Source organism: Lagenorhynchus albirostris, chromosome 10 (assembly GCF_949774975.1).
Source record: "Lagenorhynchus albirostris chromosome 10, mLagAlb1.1, whole genome shotgun sequence".
NCBI lineage: Eukaryota > Metazoa > Chordata > Mammalia > Artiodactyla > Delphinidae > Lagenorhynchus > Lagenorhynchus albirostris.
In genome coordinates, this window is record NC_083104.1 from 61,669,597 (window position 1) to 61,694,032 (window position 24,436).

The 24,436-nt window shown below is 35.3% G+C and overlaps 1 protein-coding gene across 1 annotated transcript in view; it reads right to left on the reverse strand.

Annotated features, from left to right (window-relative positions):
* GFRAL (GDNF family receptor alpha like) overlaps nt 1-20,950 on the reverse strand; it is a 57,071-nt gene extending 36,121 nt beyond the window's left edge. Inside the window, 5 exon segments of the mRNA XM_060163913.1 lie at nt 1,010-1,340; nt 2,236-2,292; nt 14,404-14,562; nt 16,667-16,801; nt 20,929-20,950. Of these exon segments, the coding sequence (XP_060019896.1) occupies nt 1,010-1,340; nt 2,236-2,292; nt 14,404-14,562; nt 16,667-16,801; nt 20,929-20,950 (704 nt within the window).
* Nucleotides 20,951-24,436: the final 3,486 nt, after the last annotated feature.

A 24,436-nucleotide genomic window follows, 5' to 3' on the forward strand; every position in this document is an offset into this window, starting at 1 on the left:
AGACAAGCTCATTTTCTCACTTATTCGACTCTGATAAAATGTCTCTACTGGGGCCACCCCATTTGTATTGCAATTCTTTCACTCTTTCTGCCCATTCACATTTCCCCTTATTGCACGTGTGTGTGTGTGTGTGTGTGTGTGTGTGTGTGTGTGTGTGTGTGTGTGCTCCACAGGGCAGGCATTTTTGTATCTTGTACCCTGATGCCTAAAATAGTAGTAAGTGCCTGTTTTTTTTTTTTTTTTGCGATACGCGGGCCTCTCACCGTGTGGCCCCTCCCATTGCGGAGCACAGGCTCCCGATGTGCAGGCCCAGCGGCCATGGCTCACGGGCCCAGCTGCTCCGCGGCATGTGGGATCTTCCTGGACCGGGGCACGAACCCGTGTCCCCTGCATCAGCAGGCGGACTCTTAACCACTGCGCCACCAATTAGCCCCTGGTAATTATTTTTTGAATAAACAAATACATGACTAACATCATCACCTCGAGAATTAAGGATGAGAGGTTGGGAAGAGAAAAAGGGTGCATTCCTGACACCATGGCACACGTGTGTTGGGGAAATCCAAACTCTAGCTCTTTCCTCATCTCCAGCCTAAGACACAAAATATTTATTTTGAAGTTTAAAGAGTCACCTCATCAAAATTCTATGACATTTAACAGCCTTATATAATCACACCCCCCAAAAACAATAATAAAACTGACACACAAGACAGGTCTATTAAGCAATTCATGAGTCTCACTTGAATATGAAATTTTAATAATGCTATTTCATGACTACCCAATCCTGACAAACTGAATTTCTTTTATTCCAAAAACATATTCTGCATTTGAATTTCGAAAAGGATACTACACATGTACTATGGATTCAAAACTATGAATTGTCTGGCTTTATTTACATCATGTTGAATGATGGTGGGAACTCTAGCTAATGTAATGAGATCAAGTGTTGGGACTAGACTGTAACAAATAAGGTGCCAAAATCAGAAAGTAAGGTATGTGTGTTTTTACTCACCTGCATAATTCATCATTTTGGCAGCTGTGAATTATATCGAGGCAAGTTGGGGCTGGAACTCTGTTCACTGCACATGGCTTGCTGTGAAGAGCTTCTCTGGACTGCTGACAAGGTACATCAGAAGGAGCACAGTCACAAAAAGCCAACATCTGGGCAGTGTTAAAAGGCATATTTTGGTAGAAGAACTGGATGGCTGCTTGGCAGTGTTTCACATCACACAGGTTTCCATTTGCTGAGCAAGCTTTCAGGTAAAGGGCCAACTGTGTGTTACAGAGCACATCCGCCACACACTCCTCTGCCACTTCCAAACAGGACCTGATCCCTCTGATTCCTAAAAGCAATGATATGCCCAGGTCGTGGAAAAGTAAACAAAAAGCTGTACATGCAGAATCTGCAAAACACTGTGAGAAGTCCATGAGCAAAATACAATGATGTACCCATATGTTATTTTTGGCAAACATTCCTTTTTTTTCCCCTTAGAGTTAGTATGAACTTACTGGGACCTGAATAGTGGACTATTTGAATCGTCCTTCATCTACACTGGCTACATATTGTGATCCAAAAGTGATGGGAAGTGTGTAGGGCCAAAACTGAGCTGCAGAAAAATATTCTTGAGTCCAGGTTTCTCAAATGTAAACAGTAAATCTTCAGAAATTGCATTTCAGCTATATAGCTAATGGTGCATTCAGTGGCTTGAATCAAAATGTTCTTGTTCTGTTGCACTTTTTATTTGGGGGGGAAATCTTGACTAAAGGCTGTGGCTAGTCCAACATATAAAAATGTTCACATTCTGGAAAACACAGGTATGTGAGAATGCCCCACCCCCAACACATCCATATACACAAAAAGACCTCAATTTAATTTACGTGATCAAAATATCTATGAAATTTAATTAAGACCTAGTCTTTGGTTTTAATTGTAAAGTATTCTTCAGCGTAACTATGAATAAACGATGGATAGGCAAAACAGATGTCACATGAGTGAAAGAAATGCAATGATTTTGTTGCCTTTTTTTGTTTTTTAAAAATTATATTTATTTATTTATTTAAAATTTTACTGGAGTATAGTTGATTTGATTTTGTTGCACTTCGTAGTATTAGAATGATAAAAATATCCACACAATTTATTTTGTAATGGCATATCTTTAAGAAACCTAGTAACTACATTTTAAATTATATTGTCCAGTATTTACAATGCAGATCAAAATAACAGTTTATAAACATTACCATGATAGGAAAGAGTAGTTAGATTCCACTTGAACTTATTATCCTCTTTCATGTTATCTAGAAGGAAAACAAAGAGACTATTTTGTTAGTGAACAATATTCTAAATTTAATAGGAGAATGTGGACTACCTTTATGAGTGAATAATCAAGCAAAAGTACATATAAGCTCATGTAACCCTTATTTAACCCTTGATACACAAAATTAGTGAGGTACAGAGGAAGAAAAATAAACCCCTGAAATATCATTCAAGTCAGTTAAACAGCCCTGCTCTGAGTATCCAGTTACTGGAAGATTTAAACAAATGCTAATGACTAGGCCATGTGCTCAGAAGTAAACAAAGAGTCTGTCTGGAGAGAAAGAACAGAAGGAATATTGTCTGAACCAAAAAACTCTTCCCAGTAAGGTCTTAATTAGATTGAAAAGCAATTTAAAGACTATTTCCACCTCTGTCTTAGCCTCCCAGAGTTTTTAGGAATTGTAAGTACAGAATTGAAGACTCTCATTGATGGAAGTGAACTTGGTGACCATCTAATGCTAAAACATTTCATTCGAGAAGCATTGGTTGAGAGAGCTGAATCCTAACCACTAGATCACCAGAGGGGAGGGAGAGGGATGGAGCAGGAGTTTGTGGTTGGTAGATGCAAACTGTTACATTTAGAATGGATAAGCAACAAGGTCCTACTGTATAGCACAGGGAACTATATTCAGTATCCTGTGATAAACCATATTGGGAAAGAATATTTTAAAACAAGAATGTATATTTGTGTGTAACTGAATCACTTTGCTGTACAGCAGAGATTGGCTATACTTCAATTAAAATAATGATGTTTAAAAATCTCATTTAATTGTTCTTTCTTTCAAAGATCAATTTTATAAAAAAAGAAAAGAAAAGAAGCATTGGTTGAGTCCCTACTATATACCAGGTGCCATATTGAAGACAAATCGGCAGTCCCTATTGTCAAACCTATTAGGAAATAGAGACACACAAACAAAATCAAAATAAAATAGATGGAGCAATAATAGACATATGCATAAAGAGATAGAATAGAATTATCACATTTTAAAATAAAAATTCAATTTTGCCATTGGCTATTAAGGTACTGACTTCTGTTATGGCATAAGTGTCTCTTCATGTTTCAATTTGTCCTGACTTGAGCTGTCTGTCCAAACTCCCTGCCTGCCCATCTACTGCACATGTATGATGGTACAATCATAAGGAAATTCTTTTTACCTCCCGGTGTGTCACAGCCTTTCCAGACTCCTTGTTCCATCTGTTCTCATTATACATGTTTTTTCATTTTTCTACTGGTTAATTCTCAGCTCAAGAATCACTGTCTCTTCTGATACACACTCTCCTATGTTTCTGGGATGTTCCTTCTTCTGTGCTACTATTCCATATTGAATGAAATACCAATAAGCAAATTTCAGAGAGTTCTACAGCTTTTGTAACATACAAAAGTCTAGGCTAGATCTTCTATGATAGGTTAATAGCTCTGCTTTGGAACTGTTGGGTATGGCTGTACCACTGACTAAAACATATTCAAGAAACTGAGTTCACTTACTGTTATGAACTAAATTTTGTCTCCTTCAAAAATTTATATGTTGAAGCCCTAACTCCTGGTGTGGCTGTATTGGGAGATGGTGTCTCTAGGGAAGTAATTAAGATTAAATGAGGTCCTAAGAGTGGGGCCCTGATCTGGTAGGATTTGTGTCCTCTTAAGAAGAGACCTTAGTGTGTTTCTTCACTCTTTCCTCTTCACATACACACACCCCATGGAAATGTCCTGTGAGTACATGGCAAGGAGCCAGGAAATCTAGAAGCCAGGAAGACAGCTCTCACCAGAAAATCACACTGCTGGACTTTGGTCTGGAGCTTCCATCCTCCAGAATGATGAGAAAATTAATTTTTATTGTTCAAGTCACCCAACCTCTGGTATTTAACTAGGGCAGCCTAAGCAGACTAATACACTCACAATATGAGTAATTATTACAAAAACAAAAATACAATTCTTTTACCATGGTGAAACAAATTCTATTATGGACCCATGCTATTTTATATAATATGAGTAATGCATTATAATAAATTCTCTGCACATTAAATCCTAATTCACATTAAATCCTAATCCTAATCCACATTAAATCCTAATATATGGTGCATACATAGGTATATACACATTTTCCGGAGAGTATTTTAAACAGTAGCTTAATTGCTGAAAAGGAGCTAAAGGGCAGTATGTCATGGGAACACAGAGAAACATGTACCCACCAGATCTCCATCTGCGTTATAAGATCATACACATTACAAAATGTACACTGTTCCCACTTCTTGATCCATTAATATCAAAATATATGCAGACTCTGATATCTTTTCACCCTGCTACCACTCTCGTCCAAGACACCATGCATTTCTCTGTTGACCTCATTTAGTGACATGGTCTCATTTGCGATCCATCAGTGAATGACCCCCACTTTATACCTACAGTACAGATCTCACTTCTATGTGTCATGCAATGAATTTAGATATCAATTCCATACCTAGAACTGTCTACTTGATCTCTTTACTTGGATATCCAACAAATATTTCTCACTTACCATGTCCCGAACTGACTCCTGACCTCTCCTCTGTCCACACCAAAGCCTCATCTTTTGTAGTTGTTCCCATGTTAGTCAATGAAAATAATGGCAACCACATCCTTCTAAGTACTCAGGACAAAAACCTTGGAGTCAATGTTGATTCCTTTTTCCCCCTTGCATCCCCATATGATCCATTCACACCAAAACATATCGAGAATCTGACAGCTGTCCACACTGGTCCATCACCCATAATTACAAAAGCTTCCTAACTGGTCTTCCTACTTGGGCCTTATTTCTCTTCAGTTAGTTGTCAACACAAAAAACAGAATTATCCTGTTAAAGATGTAGATCAGACCATGACACTTCCTTGGCTCAAATCCTTCAGTGGTTTCCTGTAACACTCAGAATATGAGCCAAAAGTTTTGAAATGACCTACAAAGCCTTTCATGATCCTGCCCCTGTTTTATTTCTGACCTCATCTCCTGCATCTCTCCCCCTGCTCTCTCGACTCTACCTCTAGTGTCTTCTTTGCTCTTCCTCAACCTTCCAGACTATCCCTAGCTCACCTTGAGCTTGTGTTTCTGCTGCCTGAAGTGTTCTTTCCCTAAATACCCACATGACTCATTCCCTTGCCTCTTTCCATCTTTACTCAAACATTAATTTCTTCAGATCAACTTTCTGGCCATCCTATTAAAATTACAAACCAACAACTCAGACTTCTTTTTTCCCCTACCTGTATTATTTTTCTCCTTAGCACTCATACTGTTTATTTATTTTATTTTATTTTTTTAAATTTTATTGGAGTATAGTTGATTTAAAATGTTGTGTTAGTTTCTGCTGCACAGCAAAGTGATTCAGTTATACATATACTCATTCTTTTCCAGGTTCTTTTCCCATATAGGCCATTACAGAATATTGAGTAGAATTCCAGGTGCTATACAATAGGTCCTTGTTGGTTATCTATTTTATATATAGTACTGTGTGTATGTTAATCCCAAGATCCTAATTTATTGCTCCCCACCTCCCATGTTTCCCCTTTAGTAGCACTCATACTGTTTAAAATATACATCTTCAAATCTTTCATCCTATTAATTTCTTCTTAAAGGATGTTAGAGCCTACTACTAAGACCCCCCTTTTGGTGATCCCAGTATTCATTTCCCCATCTGCTGGTCCTTTTCCAGCATTGCCTCATCCAAAGGAAGTTTCCACATCCAAGGGTGCAGACTTTTCTACGGGACAGCTCCTATCTAAGGGCTAGTCCATGAGAAGGGCTCAAAGGAGCAGCTCCCATGTCTCAGTGGATGACATCTCTAAAAGGCCATTACAGAGCCAAACATCTTGTGGAATCAACTGTTTGTTGTAGTCATTGTCTTGCCTTTCAATTTCTCCCTCCACCTAATCCTGTTTTACTCACTTCTAGATTTTGTTCCTGAGCCCTCAGCCCAGTACTACTCTGTATGCAAACCTCCGTCTCAGAGTCTGTTTCCAGGGAAACTCACCAAGACACTCCTCAACTGAGAATGTAAAGCCCTAGAGAGCAATGGTTTTTGTGATTTTTGTTCACTTTTTTTTTACTGCTTTTTCCCCAGGTCTTAGAACATAGCCTAGGACATGGTAGGCACTCAAAGAAATATCTATTAAGTAAATAAATCATCATCCCTTACTACATTATCTATTTATTTAATTTTTTAAATCCCCTAAAAAATAGGAAGCTTCTTAAATGAAGGACAGTTTTGTTGTTGTTGTTTTGATCCTGCTGCACCAGACTTAAGACTTAGCACATTGTCCATGTCTCATAAGTATTTGTTCAATGAATGACTAAATGAATGAATAAAATTCACATTATTCTAAAACCTTTTAGCATTTATGTCTTTCTTCATAACCCCTTTTAGACATAGTCATAGTATTACGTTTTTTAATTTTCATTGTCTAAGAGAAACACAGGCAGAAATGGCAGAGCAAAGTCTTTAGTCAACTCATATTTGTGATTATACTTAAGGTTCCCAAATTCCTCCCTTGAATACTGACCTGAAACAATGTCTAAGTTGAATTCATCTTCATTGTCTTCACTGAAGGCTGGAACTGGATTCATCTGAGCATCCTGTATACAAATGTCCTCAAACAAGCTTTTCCAAATTTCAATGCATTTTACTTCTGAAGGGTCATTGCATTGACAATTCCACAAGATTGTTTCTTTCAGACTTTCTCTTAACGCTGCACACAGGTAGCTTCCATCAAGGGTTTTGCATTGCTCTGATTCCCTCCCACAGGCTTTCTTAAAATTTTCATACAAAAGAGCACAATGTTCAGATTCCTGGCAGATACGTGCTGCCACGACGCAGTAGCTCTTTCTGTCAATCGTTAATGACGTATCTTTCTGATGGAGCCATTGTGTGATGTTGGATTGTGCAGCTAAATATGAGGACAGTGCTGATTCTTCTATAAATAAAAAATGACTAAATATTAAATATTATGACCTTTTAATGTTTTCTAAAAAGTGTATAGACATATCTTTTATAAATATACCAATATCTATTGTCTTTCAAAAACCATTGAAAAAATATATTGCAAGAGAGCCATTACAAATGATCTTGATTTTCTTAAAAAATTGAAAGAAAAATATTGATTATTTATAGGTTATGTAACTAAACATAATGGTAATGCTCAATTTCATTTAATATTTTATCCTCATTTATTTCGTCTTTTCATTACATTTTGATGATGATTGGTAGAAATCATGTGTAACTTAAAATACTTATAATCCATTATTTCTCTTGTATAAAATTTTGTGAATTTCCATTTTATCCTAGAAATTTACCTATACTAAAGTGTTTCTCCACAGTTTTTCATTATTTCCCCTTTAAGAAGCATTTTTAGACAGTTTTTTTCTTAATTCCCTTACCCCTCGTGAAATTTTAATTCACAGATATATATCTGTTTGCATCTGTTTGCATCTGTTGCATCTTTGCATCTTGTATGCATCTGTTTAGGGACTGTATGTATATCTATGCTTTATATATAAGTGAGAGGTTTTTTGCTCATCCCTAAGAACCAATTTTCACCCCTTGGGGGTTATATCCTCATAGAGAATGCATGTTCTACTAGAGAGTTCCAATAAGCACATAATTATATAAACTTTATAGAAAAAAGATAAGGAAAACAACCTCAATATAAGAATCCTTACTTGCTTAACCTAAGCTTTCAGAAGTATACTGTCTAATTCTAAAATGTCTCATCTTCCTCTGAGGTCCTTCATGTGGATCTCCACAATGAAAACTTCCTTGACCCTACCATTCTTCCCAAAGTAACTTTTTCCCCTGGGGTATTCTTCTCTTAAAAAAAAAAAAGGGTTGTTCTCTTTTGTTTATTAAATGAACTTTCTTATACCTTAGTTTTTACAAATGCGTCATGCAAGATAAATATAGTATAATCTATTTCATGATATGAAAATGTTTACTTAAAAACTGCCAGGGCATTCTTAGAAGCACTGTTCAGAGTATAGCCTCTGTACTGCATGGGTTTGGAGACACACACTGTGATAAAGTTTTGCACATTTATCAAACAACAGCTCACATGGATTGCTATAATTATTTAAATCAGGCTTCTCTACTGGAACAGAGAACATCTCTCCTACCCCTTTTGGCCAGCCTATGCAAGACTTGTGTGGATGGGATGTATGTGAATTAATGCCATCCTCATATAATTAGTTCTATTATATTGGTAATTATATATTTTGAAATAATCTGTAAATCTGTCTAAATGTCAATCTCTTTTACAGTACATATATATGTATGAGTATTTATATATATATATTTATATTTAATAATCAAGGCTAAATGAAATAATCTGGCTAAATGCCAATTTTACTCTGCTATGTTTTTAGCTAACCAAGAGCAGGGACTGTCTTAACCTATCTTTATTTCCATCTTCCAGCATTTATATGATATCTACACATATTAACTGAATAATAAATATCTTATGATGAGATATTAATTTAGATGCTCAAAATGTGTTTAAAATTAAAAATAAATGATATATTTATTGATCAGTTACTACGTGTCAGGCAGTATGTTGAAAATTTATCATATTAAGCAAAAAAAAAGGAAGAAATGTCAAAGCTGACTTGCTCAAGAAGTTTACAATCTATAATAAAGAATAGAAAAGTACACATCTGTTATATGTTGAGAAATGTTTTGGGAATGCAAGGGGGAGAGAGAGAGAGAGAGAGAGAGAGAGAGAGAGATTGTATCTTGTTGGAGTGATGACCAAAGAGCTGGTGGAGGATGCTACAGCTGAAATAGGATGAAATAATAAGATTTCAATTATCATTTCCTTTTCCACTCTGAGCTAAATTATAAGCAAGCAGCTGATGCTCTGGGTAAACGCCATGATCAGGCCAGGTCCATCATGAAGTGCATTTGTGAGATCATTCAGGTCCTCTGTACAGGGTTTCTATATTCCTGGCTTATCAACATTACAACAGAATAGCATTTAACAAGTATTTATTATGGAAAAAAATGGTTTAAATGTGAACTGATTTCAGTTTAACTGCTCTAAATTTGTATGTACCTGTGGCTGGTAACTATATTTTGCCAGCATCTTGGTCTGATAGAAATGGCCATTGAGATATAAATGAACTAGTTCTACTATCTTGAAACAAAAGTCAATAAATATTTTTAGTATTTCTATACACTTTCGTTTCAGCCTACTTCAACCTAAAACTAGTAAAGACCTACTCATTAGCTAATTAATGTCATTTTAGTCTCTATCCTATTTGACTTCTCTGCATTTATAATTGTCGATTATTTCCTCTGTGTCTTTCTCTCTTTCACTGGCTTCAAAATTCTTCCTGTAGTTTTTGTTTTTCCTGTCTTTAAAAACTTCCTTGTGGTTTCATCAACTAGATTGAAAACGTTGTTATCAAAATACTTATATTCTCACGTCATATCTTTTCCTGGCCAGTCTTATCCTCCTGCATTCTTGTACCTGTTTCTTACAAACCATTGACTCCCAAATCTGTATGTCCATTTTAGGATACTCTCCTCAGTGTGAGACCCATGTTTCCAAATGCCAGCCAGATGAGGTCCACTTCATCATTGCTTTTTTTAAACTATATACTCATCATGTGAAATGTAAAACAAAATATTAACATTTCTAACATGAATGTGCCATAGTGTGCCCTCCCAATGCAAACTCTCCAAATATAACTCACCACTTCTGTCCCCAGTCCTGTCTCCGTGTACAGCAATACCCTTGTCCCAAGCCAGCAGCTTCTACCACACATTTAACAACATTCCATACTCCTCATATCCAACGGAAACCAATTACTATTGATTGTAATTTATAAATATTTCTTAAATATCTCTTATCCTTACAGTCCTCAGCACCAGTGTGGTAGTTTAGGCATGAGTCATCTCTCTCCCAAACTCTTTTGATGGCTTTTTAACTGATATCCCTGGCCTGCATCCTTCCCTGCCTCCATTCCATCCTTTACACCACTGCCAACAAACAATATCCTTCAAAATACTGATTCTGTAGTCTTCTGTTTAAAATGCATTAGTAGTTCCTCAAAACAGTTTGAAGTCTAATCTCCTTAGAAAGATATGTAAGTTTAATAAGTTCCTCCTTCTTATTAACATCTGGTTTCTTTCCAGTATCTCCTAAGACTCCTCTGTTCTATAATCCAGCTTTACCAAGAACGTGTTGCTCTCCAATGTCTTCTGCTCCATTCTACTTCCTCTGTCTAGAACATCCATTTTATTTCATCTCCTTATTGAGCCCAGTTCACCCTAAAAAGCCCAAGTCTGTTATTTCTTCTATGAAGCCTTCTAAGTCTCCATTATTTCTTCTTGTATAACTTTAAGTGTGTAATTGTGTGTGTATAATCTCACGTGTATCACCTCACGTGTATCGCATTGTATAGGTGATATTTAGCAGTTATCATTTTCATTAAGAATTGAGACCATACAAAATATGTTCTCTAATGTTATTGGAATTAGATGATTAACAAAGATATCTAAGAAATCCTCAAATATTTGGAAATTAAACAATAATATTATGAATAAACCTTGAATCAGAAAGAAAGTCAGGGGCTTCCTTGGTGGCACTGTGGTTGAGAGTCTGCCTGCCGATGCAGGGGACACAGGTTCGTGCCCCGGTCTGGGAAGATCCCACATGCCACGGAGCGCCTAGGCCTGTGAGCCATGGCCGCTGAGCCTGTGCATCCAGAGCCTGAGTTCCGCAACGGGAGAGGCCACAACAGTGAGAGACCCGCGTACAGCAAAAAAAAAAAAAAAAAAAAGTCGGAAGGGAAATAAGAAAATATTTTGAAATAAATAAAAATGAAAACACAAGATATTAAAATTAGTAGATGTGACTAAAATAGCACTTGGAAGGAAATTCATGTAATGAGATGCTTACATCGCTGATAAGATTTCATCTTAAGAAACTAAAAAGTGAGGATCAATTTCAAGTCAAATCAAATGCAAAAGAAATAATGTTGAGCAAAATTGAGAGAGAAAGACTGAAAGAAAAAAGACAGAGACAGAGAGATAAATACAGAGAAACAGACACAGAAAGAGAGAGAAAGAAGGGCACAAATATCCAGTACTTGAACAAAACTGAGGACATCACCTGAACTTCATCAGACTTTTAAAGGACAACTTGGGAATATTAGGAACAACTTAGCAGAGTGATAGAAACTAAAAGAAAGGGTAAAATGGAAACTCTAAAAGTAAAAATTCAACATAAATCCAACAAATCAAACTACAAAAGAAGAAATAGAACAGTCTTGAAACAAACACACTGAACATTTAAAAACCTTCTAGTGAAGAACAGCACAGATATCTTCATTGGTAAATTGAATTAAACACTTAAGGAAAAAATAACGCCAATTCTTTTTATATTATTCTAGAATTTAGAGAAGAAAATACTTCCTAACTCACTTTGAAGACAGTATTATCCAGACAACAAAATCAGACAAATACTTTCTAAGAAGAGAGAATAACATGCCAATATGCATCGTGACCATAGATTTAAGACCCTCAACAAAATATTAGAAAATTTAATCCAACAATATATAAAAAGAATAATACAATAATACATCATGACTGAGCAGGATGTAGCCTCAGAATGAAGGGCTGTATCCAACATTCAAAAATCAACAATAAAATTTACCAAGTACCACTAAAGAAGTAAACGTATGATCATTTCAATAGAGGCAGAAAAAGCATTTGCAAAATTTAACATCTACTTATCCATTCGTGATAAAAATTATCTAAGCAAACTAGAAATAGAAAGGAATTTCCTCAGCCTGATAAAGGGAACCTGCGAAGAGCCTACTGCAAAAGCCATTCTTTATTGTGCAAAGCCGAATACATCCCTCCTAAGATAGGTAAAAAGGCAAAAAATGGCCACACCAAACAATCCTATTTAATATTATACTGGAAGTTCTACTCAGAACAATAGAGCAAGAATAAGAAATAAAGGTTTACAGATTGGAAAGTGAAAAATAAAACTCTTTATTCTCTATTCGTAGATAACAAGGCTATCTATATAGAAAATCCTATAGATTCTACAAAAAACAAAACAAACAAAAACCCCTAGAACTATAAAATGTCCATATAAAATGTCAATTGTATTTCTGTATACTAGCTATGATCAGTTGAAAATTAAAATGTAAAATGAAGTGCCCTTTACAACAGCATCAAAAAAGTGAAGCATATCTGTAAATCTTAACAAAATGTAAGAACTGTTATATTCAGAGGTACAAAATATTGATAAAAGAAATCAAAGAAGTCCTAAATACATGGAGAGATATATCACGTTCACGGATTTGAAAACTCACATAGTAAATATGTCAGTGCTATCCAAATTGGTCTATAGTTTTGAGGTAAGCCAAATCAAAATACCAGCAGGATTTTTCTGTAGACATTGACAAGCTGATTGTAAAATTTATATGGGATAACAAAGAAGGAGACAAGCTGAATCAACTATTTAAAAGCAAAAAATTAAAGGAATTACACTACTTTATTTCAAGATATCCCATGAAATTACAATAAATAAGACTGTGGGATATTAGCAAAAGTATAGAAATATAGGTAATTGGAAGTAGAGCCAGCAATATACAGCCTAGCGATCTTTTGAGAAAAGTGAAATTGAAAATATCTTCAGCAAATGTGGTGGGACAATCAGATATTCATATGGCAAAATAACATATCTGACCCATAGCTTGCACCATATAAAAAATTAACTCAAAATGCATCATAGACCTAAATATAGAACCTAAACTACATAATTTTGGAGAGAGACTTTACCAAATAATATATAGAGGTGACACATAAGCACATGAAAATATGATCAACATTATTATTATTTAAGTGCAAATTAAAACTATAGTATGATACCATTAAATATGTTTTGGAATGGCAAAAAAAAAACGTGAGTGCTTCTGAGAATGTGGAGCAACTGGAACTTTCATACATTTATGGTGACTTCATATCTGAAATACAGTATTAAATCTCCTTATAAAGTTAAACATACACTTTACTATATGACCCAATACTTTTTTACCAAAGAGAAATAACTTATATTCATACAAATCTTATATGTGACTATTTATAGCAGCTTTATAATCTCTAAAAATCTGGAAACAATGTAAATGACTTTCAGTGGTGAATGGATAACCAATTTATGGAATAACCATACAATGGAATACTACTCATCAAAAAAGGGAACAATTTTTTGATGAATTGCAAATATATTATTTTAAAGAAAAGAACACTGGCTCAAAAGGCTACATGTTATATAATTCCATTTATATAAAATTCTGGTAAAGGCAAAATTATGGAACAGAAAACTGTCCAGTAATGATTGGAGGGGTTGGACAATGAAACCATTCAAGATAGATGAGAGGTAAACCTTTCTCTTATAAAGTGGGGGAAGGAGGATTCTGAAAGAAGAGGTGAGAACTCTGTGAAAACAGGTGCATTCCCAAGCTGACCACTTTTCGGAGAACGTACATAGGGACACTGAGGATATGGAAATTGATTACATTAGGGCTATTGGATCCCACGTATCTGTTGGAAAATCTTTCTGTAAGCTCAGGACACATGCCAACAAGCTTGATTACCACTACTTCACCATCAGGCTGGCACTTTGAGTAGACAATAAATAAATGCATATTAAATAATCAAGTTCTCCTATCCAAAGGCAAGCATAATTCTGGGTAAGTGGTTATACTTTGGTCTTCCTCAGGAGACCCTGTATTCTTTACCAACAGAAATGGTACCTTATTTATCTTCTATCATTTAAGTCTTGTGCAAAGCCATAGTGAGCCTCACAAATATATGTATTGAATGAGTGAATCTATAATACTAATGAATTATAATAGAATGAAACTTGAAAATTGTGGTTAGCAATTACAGAAATATGTCATGCACTTACTGAGATCTACAGCTCACAGAACCTTAAATTACATGAAGAATTAATCAAGTAACCAGAAAAAACAAGAGTTCATCAAATTACATAGATGTGGTTCATTTTGACATTGTACTTTTCAATGACAGTAAATGTTTCATATAACAATGTATTACCTGATTTGTTGATGCATTTTTTTCCAAGCAATTTCTTAATGGTACAGTAGAGGTCATCAGAGCAGAGACAATTTTTAAATTGGAAATTGCTTTCTGCTAAAGACCAGATACTTAAATTATGGGTGGATGAATCCTTCATCTGGCAGGGGTTGCCTGGATTTCACAGTCAAACATATAACACTCTAGATATTAATCTGAATATAATTTTTGAGGCCTCCTATCCAAGGTACATTAAAGCTTTAAAGAGCCTCCCCCTACCCAAAGCTTTTAACATATTAGTTTTAGTAATTCATGATTAGAGTTGAGGTTGCTACAGCATGTCCATATAATTGACTTTTCAAGCAAAAACTATTTCTACTGTTTTCTCCACCAATATTTACTTTCTAAAATAGAATAAAACTTTCTGTATTTTAAAGGAGATTTGTCCTCACTTAGAATGCCAACTTTTCCTCTTTAATAATAATCAAGGCTGCCCTTACACGAGGTGACCACAATGCTCTGTAATCTTAGCTATTTTGTCAGTTTAGCAATTGTATTAGCTGTTTGGTCTTAACCTCATTTTATTTACATGTCATTCCAAGATAATAATAAGAGACAAGCAAGTGGCTCTAAATTTATCATGGAAAAAAATGTGGTCCTGACTCTTAGAAAGCACTTAATATTATTGAATAGTGCATCTTTCATAATTACCAATATTTCATGTTCTGCTTTAATTTAAAAGGCCATATTCATCTACCCAACAATTTTCTTTTATTCAGTTTTCTGAATAAAACTACTTGAGTGCATTTCATTTGTGTATTTGAGAATATTTCTATTTCAACTCCATGCATGGTATAATTATGCAAATTTACCTTTCACTGCAAATGACTTGCTATTTGTATACTGAAATCAATAAATATGTTATAATTCATAACACGCTGAATGTGATATTTTAAATTGCCTTATAAAATGTAACAAGGAGATTCATCATCAAAACAAATAACAGACTTTTTTTGTCATTGTCCTTTATTCTCATCTTAATATTATTATGTTATTTGAGAAAACTTGCAATTGAAATTCTTTTCCTGAACTGTAATGAGAATGTTGGATTAGAGACCTATAACTCTTTGGCGTACGAACATTGCATGTACTCCTTTCAAGGGCAGGGAAGAAAAGGAAATCTTGCTCCTTGTCTACATCCTATGTAATTCCTTGAAATCTTGTGGCTGGACAGGAGCTCTGATGTTGGAGATTGTGAATGTTGACATTGTTAGAACTATGGGTGGTTGCCTCTTAACCCAACACACTCCACCTTACATTTTTGGGAGGTAGAGGAAGCTCAGGCAGATAGGAAAGGGTTGTGAGCAGTACAGAATTTATTCTTCATGAAATGGTTGGAGTAGCAAAGTGAGTCATGAAAGAATATATTTTTATTTTTTCACTTTGGAGTTCTCTTACTGAATATGCCAGAAAGTTTATTGGGTTTTTATGGTTTTATCATATTCATTATACAAGTTGATAAAACTTATGTTAGTATAAGGTGTTTTGAAAAGTTATGTCATAATAATATTGGGCAATGTCCCCTTAAATAATACGTTTATCATTTTTAGTGAATGGAGTCTTACTATAATGCTCTCATTCAATATATATTCAGTTACTTGATATATTCAGTACTTTATTTTTCTGTTAAACAAATGACAGTGACTTTCCAATCTTCATATTCTCTACCCATTGGGCCTCCTCTCAAATGTTTGGAATGTAGGACTAGTTAAAAGCAAAAATATGTTTTAACTTGTTCTTGACACAGTTGGAATGGAAAATAGTGTATAGGTTGCAAAAATATAAAACTCACGTTATGTACATGCAAATAAATAATGTGTTTGATTATGACAAATGTTATCTTCCTATGTTATCCTGACATAGTAACATATAAGCAAAAGAACATTTTATTTGAAAAATTGTTGCCATGCTTCTGAGAGGCATGTGTATAATTGTAACATTAGTGAGATAAGTAAAATAATAATCTGAAATCCTGCATAAAGTTGCCTGCAGTGTCAATGCATTAGGGCCTTTGAGTAATTTAAGAACAGTCTTTTGTATCTAAATTCACTAATAAGTAATTGTAGGCAAATCACTTGAATACCAAGTTTAAGTAAGGTATTTAGAGAAAAAACTTAGTTCCTAGGATAGTGAAAGAAAAGAACAAATTCTATTTTTATCTCTGTAAAAAGAAATTATTTGAGTGTGTTTTAAACTTTTTATGTTAGTATAGAGCGTGTTTTACCTGACACATTGCAGGCATCTTCCATTATTCTCCAGGCATGTTTACATCCGTCTGCATCACTTAGGCAGAGTTCTCTTAAATATGTGCAATCAATGGTTTGGGAAGTGGACTCATTGTCCAAGCATAGCCCCACAGCTTGAATAACAACAATAACAGAACAACAAAAACAACAGCAATATGGCAGTTATTTACCTCAAAACTAAGTGATTAACGATCAAGACCAGAATTATGAAAACTGAAATGTGATAAAATTATTACAAATCTGGAACAGATCTTAACCTCCCCTCTAGCTATAGATCTCTGTTTGTCTTATATAAGATTCTTAAATAAAAAGTCTGTATTTGCCCTCTTTCTTTCTTACTGCCTATTCATTTCTCAGCATATAATTTATTGTTATTTCTATTGCTCCATTGAAACTACTTTAAAAAATGCTCCAATCATCTCCATAACATCAAATTTAATAGTTTTAAGACTTCATCTTGCTTACTTTTATCATTGGGCATCTTGCTTACTTTTATCATTGGGCATCTTGCTTACTTTTATCATTGGGCTTACTTTTATCATTGTCATTTTGTTCTTGAATCTCTTTTCTTTTGGCAACCCCCTCTTCTAATTCTCTTGATATTTATTCGTTTGATATTTTCTGACCACAGTTAGAATTCTTCCCAGGATCCTCTTACTTTTCTATTAATGTATATTTGAAGCTTAGGTTCTATCCTCAGACTTTTCTTATTCTCATTTTACACCCTTTCTGTGGACAATTCCATGTATTTATGGTTTTAACTAAAATATCTAGACTGATGATTCTCAAATATCTAATTCAATCCTGTTATTTTCCAGTATTCCAGTTACAGATGATGTTCTCTCCACCTAAATGTTCCAGACACACTTCCAGACAATATTAACATCAGTAGTGTCCTGCTCATCACCACTCCCTGCTGGACCACCCTACTTCATCAGCAATTTCACCATTCACCATGGCACCCACACTGGGAACCTTGGGTTCATGATAGGCTCCTTTTCTATCCTCAGTTTTACTCTCCCATATCCACTCTTGTATAGTTCATTGATTCTCATTTTGAATATTTGACCAACTCACCAGTTAGTCAGTCTGCCTCCAGTTCTATCTTATTCAGGTAGGTTCTTTACACCCCCTAATCTGCCTCATGTATCATTCTGGTCCTGCTGTTTCTCTGCTTCATCCTTTGGATGGTTCCTCTTAGCATGACTCTCCTATTCTTCATCATGTGCAATCTGGAGGTCCTCGAACATTTATAGTTTCTCAGATGCTTCATGCTGCCTTGTACCTCTGAGCATTTACTGTATGTCACCCCTTTTCTTTTTACTCTGGAATAACCCTTTTTTTGTCATTTAAGACTCAACACAATAACTACCTATTTTGAGGGAAAATTTCCCTGAATTCAATACCTGTTTTCCTACATTCAAATTGAATTCAACACCCCTCATCTGTTTCACTACAATCTTGGGAATTTCCCAACTATAGCATTTATTGCTCCATAATGAAAGTGTATATTTATTTTTGTCTTTACCACTGGGTTCTGGGGTTTTACTCAGCAGGCATTAATTCATGATCATATCCCTATCATCAACACAATGATGGATCATACATATTCAGTTAATGCATGTTGACTTAACCAACTTGAATCGTTCTGTATGGATGAGTTATATATAAATAACTCTTAATATTCAATAAATATAACACCTTCCAGATATTTACAAGTTATTTTGGGTAGAAGAGAAAAGATTCCAGCAAGTTTTTAAAAATATCAAGAAAGCAGCAATGTTAATTTAGTATATTGTACCAATTACTCAAACTAATTCTGCAAGCATACAAACTGACACTTGTTTAATCAATCCATAGAAAAATATGGGAATTACAATTGAGTTCTAGAGACAGTGTATTAACTATAGTCAAGAGACCTCAAGCTATGTCTTAATCAGAGCCAAATTATTTGAATTTTTAAAAAGATGATGTTATTATGAACGACTTGTCACAACATAGAGTTATAGGCTTCAAGTAAAGCCACAACATCTTCTTTTAAAAAAACTTACCTCTTTCCAAACCTCTTCTCCTAAGGAGAATCCATGAAAACTGATCGGATCATATGTATTACTGGCTGAGTCACTGCATTTGGAGATTAAGCCCATGCGTGTGACTTGGTCACATTTTTCTGTTTGAGGGCTAGAGTGGAAATTGACATATCAGCTTTCCGTGTTCTCATGTGTTCATGGATAACCTCACCTAGCCAAGCTCCTGTTCTAGGTTAGCAAGCCTAGAGAAAGAGAAAGAGCCACTTCCATTCTGGCCCAAGGTTACTTACTTCAATCCAGCTTGCCAAAGATCCTGAAGTAGGGATTTCATGTCAGAAAGTCAATTTATAAGCAACTAGAGTTTCATTTTTCATTGATCACTATTATCTTGTGAATACTTCTCTCAGGAACCTTATGGGTGATGGTCTCCTGGGTATATCATCAAACCTCACTTGTATCTCAGTGCAATGATCATTAATGAATTCTACATATTATCTTTCCCAAATGTGTTTTATTTTTTTTCATATTTAAAATTTTAGGTTGAATAATCATCTTGATTGTTTTACGTGATTTTCCACACCTTCCACTCAGAAGAAATACTGAATCAAGTAGGAAAACCACTTCAATTGTTTGGCCCAGAAAAATCAAAATAACTTCAGCTTTCCAGAATCTTATCCATTCCTGACTATGATTTCTGGCCATGTATTTAAGCCAGGAGTTTTCAAGGAGCATCCTGAAATGCTAAGGGAGAAACAGGTTCTATTTTAAAATAAATAAGATGGAGAATATTGCACATTTTATCACCCTTTAAAGATGTATAAGACTCATTAGGCTATTAAATGCTTTGTTTTAAAAATTCACTATGTCTCACATTTCTTTGGCTGCAGAACTTTCCCGCATCGCAAAGCCTATTTAAATGATGTTGAACAAATATTCTGAAGCACACACTATGGGAAATATTGATTAAACCTATCAGATAGCACACTTTTGACCCTAACAGTGTTAGGTATGATTTCCCTTATTCATGCAACCTAGTGTCTAGGTTAATTTAGAAGTGAAAGTTGAAAACAAGAGGCCATCACTACCTTTTCAATGGGGGCCATAATGAGTTTGTAATTTATTTTATGTGTTTCATTATATTGCTGCCTGATTTACAAAAATTAAAGTTTCCTAGATTTCTCCTTATTATAAATGATAGAAATAAGGAAACATTATTAGCAATAAATGCAAGGAACAAAATTTTGAATAAGGATTACTTAAACCCTCCCCAAACCTGAAAATATATAAATGATTTCTTCTTTCTTGCCTTTGTTTTCTTTGACTAGATTTATTTTGACTTCCAACATAATTTGAAATAACCTTCTTTGTTTTCTTGCCCACAAGTGTGCCTTTATTCATCAATATCTATTGGCAGAGAGTAAGCAGAAAATACACTGACTTTGTTTTAATGAGTCAATTATTAATATTCAGCTACAATTATAACTATCCCTTTTTCTGAATGCAATTTGTAGATTCTATTGCATGCTGATTAAAATATAAATAGCTTCTCCAATAACACATATAGCAAGTAGGTCTTCATAGAGTCTACTTTTACGTATACATTATTTTTTACTAACATCTTACAATGCATTCACACTACCCAAGACAAGAGAGATAAGTTCACACTTTATCTCTAGGTTACAAAAATTGACTGAAATGTGAAGAAGCATTTGATGTCATATTGTGTTACTCTACTAACTGCCTCCTCTTATTAAATATTAACACGTAAAATCAGGGAAATTGAATGGTTTAAATTAATCTAATTTCAATTTAATACCAAAGAAAAATAGATAATAATTCAAAATTTGTCATCTTATAACTTGTAAATAGATACTGGAAGGTTTCATTTCTAAAAGGCCCTAGTACAGATGTCAATTCTATAAATCCTGATCAATTACTTAAAGTGATTGGATTATTCTATATATAAAAAAGAAACAACCTGAGCTGTTAATGCAATTCTCACATTGTGCATTTTCTATAGAGCTATAAATGAGTAAAAGTAAGTGTACATTTTTGCAAAATTAAGAAGCTCTGTTAAAGTATAAATTTGCAATTAATACTTTATATTATAAACATTTGTTAGCTTGACAGTTAAGAGACAGGAGACAGCATTTGTTTCACTGAGAATTGGTGTTATGAATTCAGATAAACTGGAAGCATAATTCACTTACCAAAGAAAATGAAAACTATCATGGTAGCCAACGTGGGGCTGTTCACCTGGAAGAAAAGCAGATATCTTTTTCCAACCACCTTCTTAACAGCAACTATCCACAACAAGGCTTCAGCTTGTACTCCTGCTTCCTAAAAACATCACTGATTCTAGTCGGCTTCCTGTCACCACTTCCTCACCAATCTTTCCTGAGCTGTGAACTTTCCTAAATAGGTCCAAATTCAATTATTCTCTTCTGAGTGTACTGATCTCAGATATTATGCTTCCAGGAAAGCCCAAGAGCCAGATACTAAGAAGTGATACATACTCTGTGCAATCAGGAAAAAGGTGGGTTTTTTCCCCATTCAACTAGAATGCTAAACTGTGTACAAGCTTCCCAACTATAACTCAAAATTTTCCTAGACACTTGAGAATGCTCAGTTTCTACTTCATTAATTAGCATAATTCAGACAATTTTATATCTTTGAGGATAGGAAAAAGGAGAAAAGGCATAAGCAAAGCCCAGGAAAACGTATGGGGAATTCAAGTTCCACTAGGATCAAAACAGTGTACTTCATCTTTCCAAACAAGAAATGTTCTTTACAGGTGCCCCAGTGTGCCTAAAACTTGTGCTGCTCTAGCCACAGTTCCTCTAACACTTCAAACAGGGCAATGTGTACGAAATGACTCCTCGACATTTGCCACTCGACACTATTTTTCTGAGCTTCAATGAGAGGCATTGCTATGATCTGAAGATGTGTCCCCCCAAATTCATATGTTGAAATCCTAAACCCCAGAGGAGATGGCATTAGGTGGAGCATTTGGGGGTTACTTAAATCATGAGGCGCAACCCTCATGAGTGGGATTAATGTTTTAAAAAAAGAAACTCCAGAAAGTCCCTTGCTCCTTCCATCTTGTGAGGACACAGTGAGAAGTTGTCAGCCATGAATTAGGAAGAGGGTCCTCGTGAGACTGTGACTGTGCTCGCAGCTTGATCTTGGACTTCCAGTCTCTGGAACTGTGAGAAATAAATTTCTGTTATTTGTAAGCTACCCAGTCTGCAGTATATTGTTATAACAGCCTTAGTGGACTAGACAGGCAGTATTTATCTCCTCTTACTTAGACTGTGCTCTTCCGCACCAGAATCTAGAACACATCATCTACCTGGGGACAGCCTGAGGCTTCGACTTTTAAAATAGCCTGAGACATTTTTGTAATGAACACTTAGGAAGTAAAAAAATGCTGCATAACAGGAAATTAGGAAAAGACAGGCACGGATAACTATCTTGAGATGGGGTAGGAGCATTTGTGTGTACGAAGTTACACAATGAGAGGGTTGTTGATTGCATTTGTCCATATTTAATTTACACTAGAAAATAAGTTATAGCGTATTTTGTTTTCAGAATGCATGATGGAAAAGTACAGACTCTGGAGTCCAACAAACTGAAATTATAACCCTATTTTTCTCTGTAGGTGTATGTAAATGACTTTCAATCAGAAGTTATTTATATTTACTCTGTAAAATGGGCTGACTGTATCCATGGTTGCTATAAATGTTAAATATGTATATGAGGTTTATATTACAAGAGATAAACGGCAGTTATATTGCACCCACTGGCTTAGTTATTATTTAACCAATAATTATAATGTCATAAAATTAATCAATTATTTCCTTTCAAAAGGCACTGAGTCACTAAGCTTATATTATAAATTTTGTTGAGATAGTTATTCTTTTTGATATAAGATGACTAAAAATGGCTTAAGCTCAAGAAAGATTTGGTGGCTCTGTTGGTTTGCAAACTGGTCCCTTACACAAAGGGCAAGGAGAGTCTGAACAAAGGGGCAGATCGCTCCGGATAGGCAGGTATCAGATTTAATAAGCAAAGGAACTTACATACAACGAACTTGTTTGGGGTGAACAACAGACAATTAGATATTCGCACCCACCCACCAGAATCTTAAAATTTTATAGAGAGGCCTTAACTGGGTTCAGTCATGTGCTCCATCCAGATGGTCTCAACCACACAGAGCTCTCTCAAGGCTGAGTCCTTCAGAACAGCCCCACTGTGGGAACAGTGGACAGAACGTACATTCGGAGGACAGAGGAGGCAGGAAGGATCTTCCAATTGCCTGGGTCCAGCTCATAGATCAAACTGCAGTAACACGCCCTGGATGACCTCCTCCAAGAGGTTCTGTTAGTTGAAGAGTCCAGTGGTAGAGCTGATTTCCTGCATGTTTTAAACCTTCGAGGTCTGAAGGGCTTGCCATCCTGCCTCTGAGTTGCTTTCTTCTGTCGGCTCCATTCACAGGCAGCTTCTTTCCTCTTGATGGAAGATGATGTCAAGCTCTCAGCCTGCATCCTTCTCTCTTAAAAGCCAGAGTGGGAAGTGGGGCTCTTCCCATTAGTATTCCAGAATTGAGTTCACATCAGTTCTAGATGGGCCCCATGCCCATCAATCTTGCCAAGTGGAACTGGTCCCACTTGGTGCCCAGCATCATAGAGGCATTTGGAAGCGGCCCTACTGAACCCACAAGAACTGATGGTAGGAGACAGATGCATTACCAAGGAAAATTGTGGTGTTAGGAGCCACATGTGAAGGAATCCTGGGTAGGAAAAAAAAAAAAAACATTTTCAGTAAAGCATATAAATGTTGAATTTATGTGGGGCTACCACAAGAAAAATAAACTGATGAAACAAAAGAAAAGAATACCAAAATACTATTTCCTGTTCAAGGAAGGTTAGTTATAACTTTCTGGAGAGTGGTGCTATGCAGAACTGAATGCAGGGCATAGGGTGAATGGCTCTAATCTTTCCCAAACAGGTACAGCTGCTGAGGTCTATTGCTTACAGGTATAGAAAGCATCTGTTGTCATATTCCTGCTTAATTCAAAATAATAATTGTCAGCTGTGTCACCATCTAAAGCAGGAATTTTTAGCATTTTATTGTGTCATCAATCTCCTTTCTCCATAGACCACCCCTCCTTAGAATATTTTTAAGGCAGTTTTTTTTTTAAAAAAGGTATTACTTCAACAAGGACCTGCTATATAGCACATGGAATTCTACTCAATACTCTGTAATAACCTATATGGGAAAATAATCTGAAAAAGTATAGATATATGTATATGTATAACTGAATCACTTTGCTGTACACCTGAAACTAACACAACATTGTAAATCAACTATACTCCAATATGAAATAAAAACAATTTAAAAAAGCATGAAGATTAGATCACTCCCTAACACCATACACAAAAATAAGCTCAAAATGGATTAAAGACCTAAATGTAAGGTCAGAAACTATCAAACTCTTAGAGGAAAACATAGGCAGAACACTCTATGACATAAATCACAGCAAGATCCTTTTTGACCCACCTCCTAGAGAAATGGAAATAAAAACAAAAATAAACAAATGGGACCTAATGAAACTTCAAAGCTTTTACACAGCAAAGGAAACCATAAACAAGATGAAAAGACAACCCTCAGAATGGGAGAAAATATTTGCAAATGAAGCAACTGACAAAGGATTAA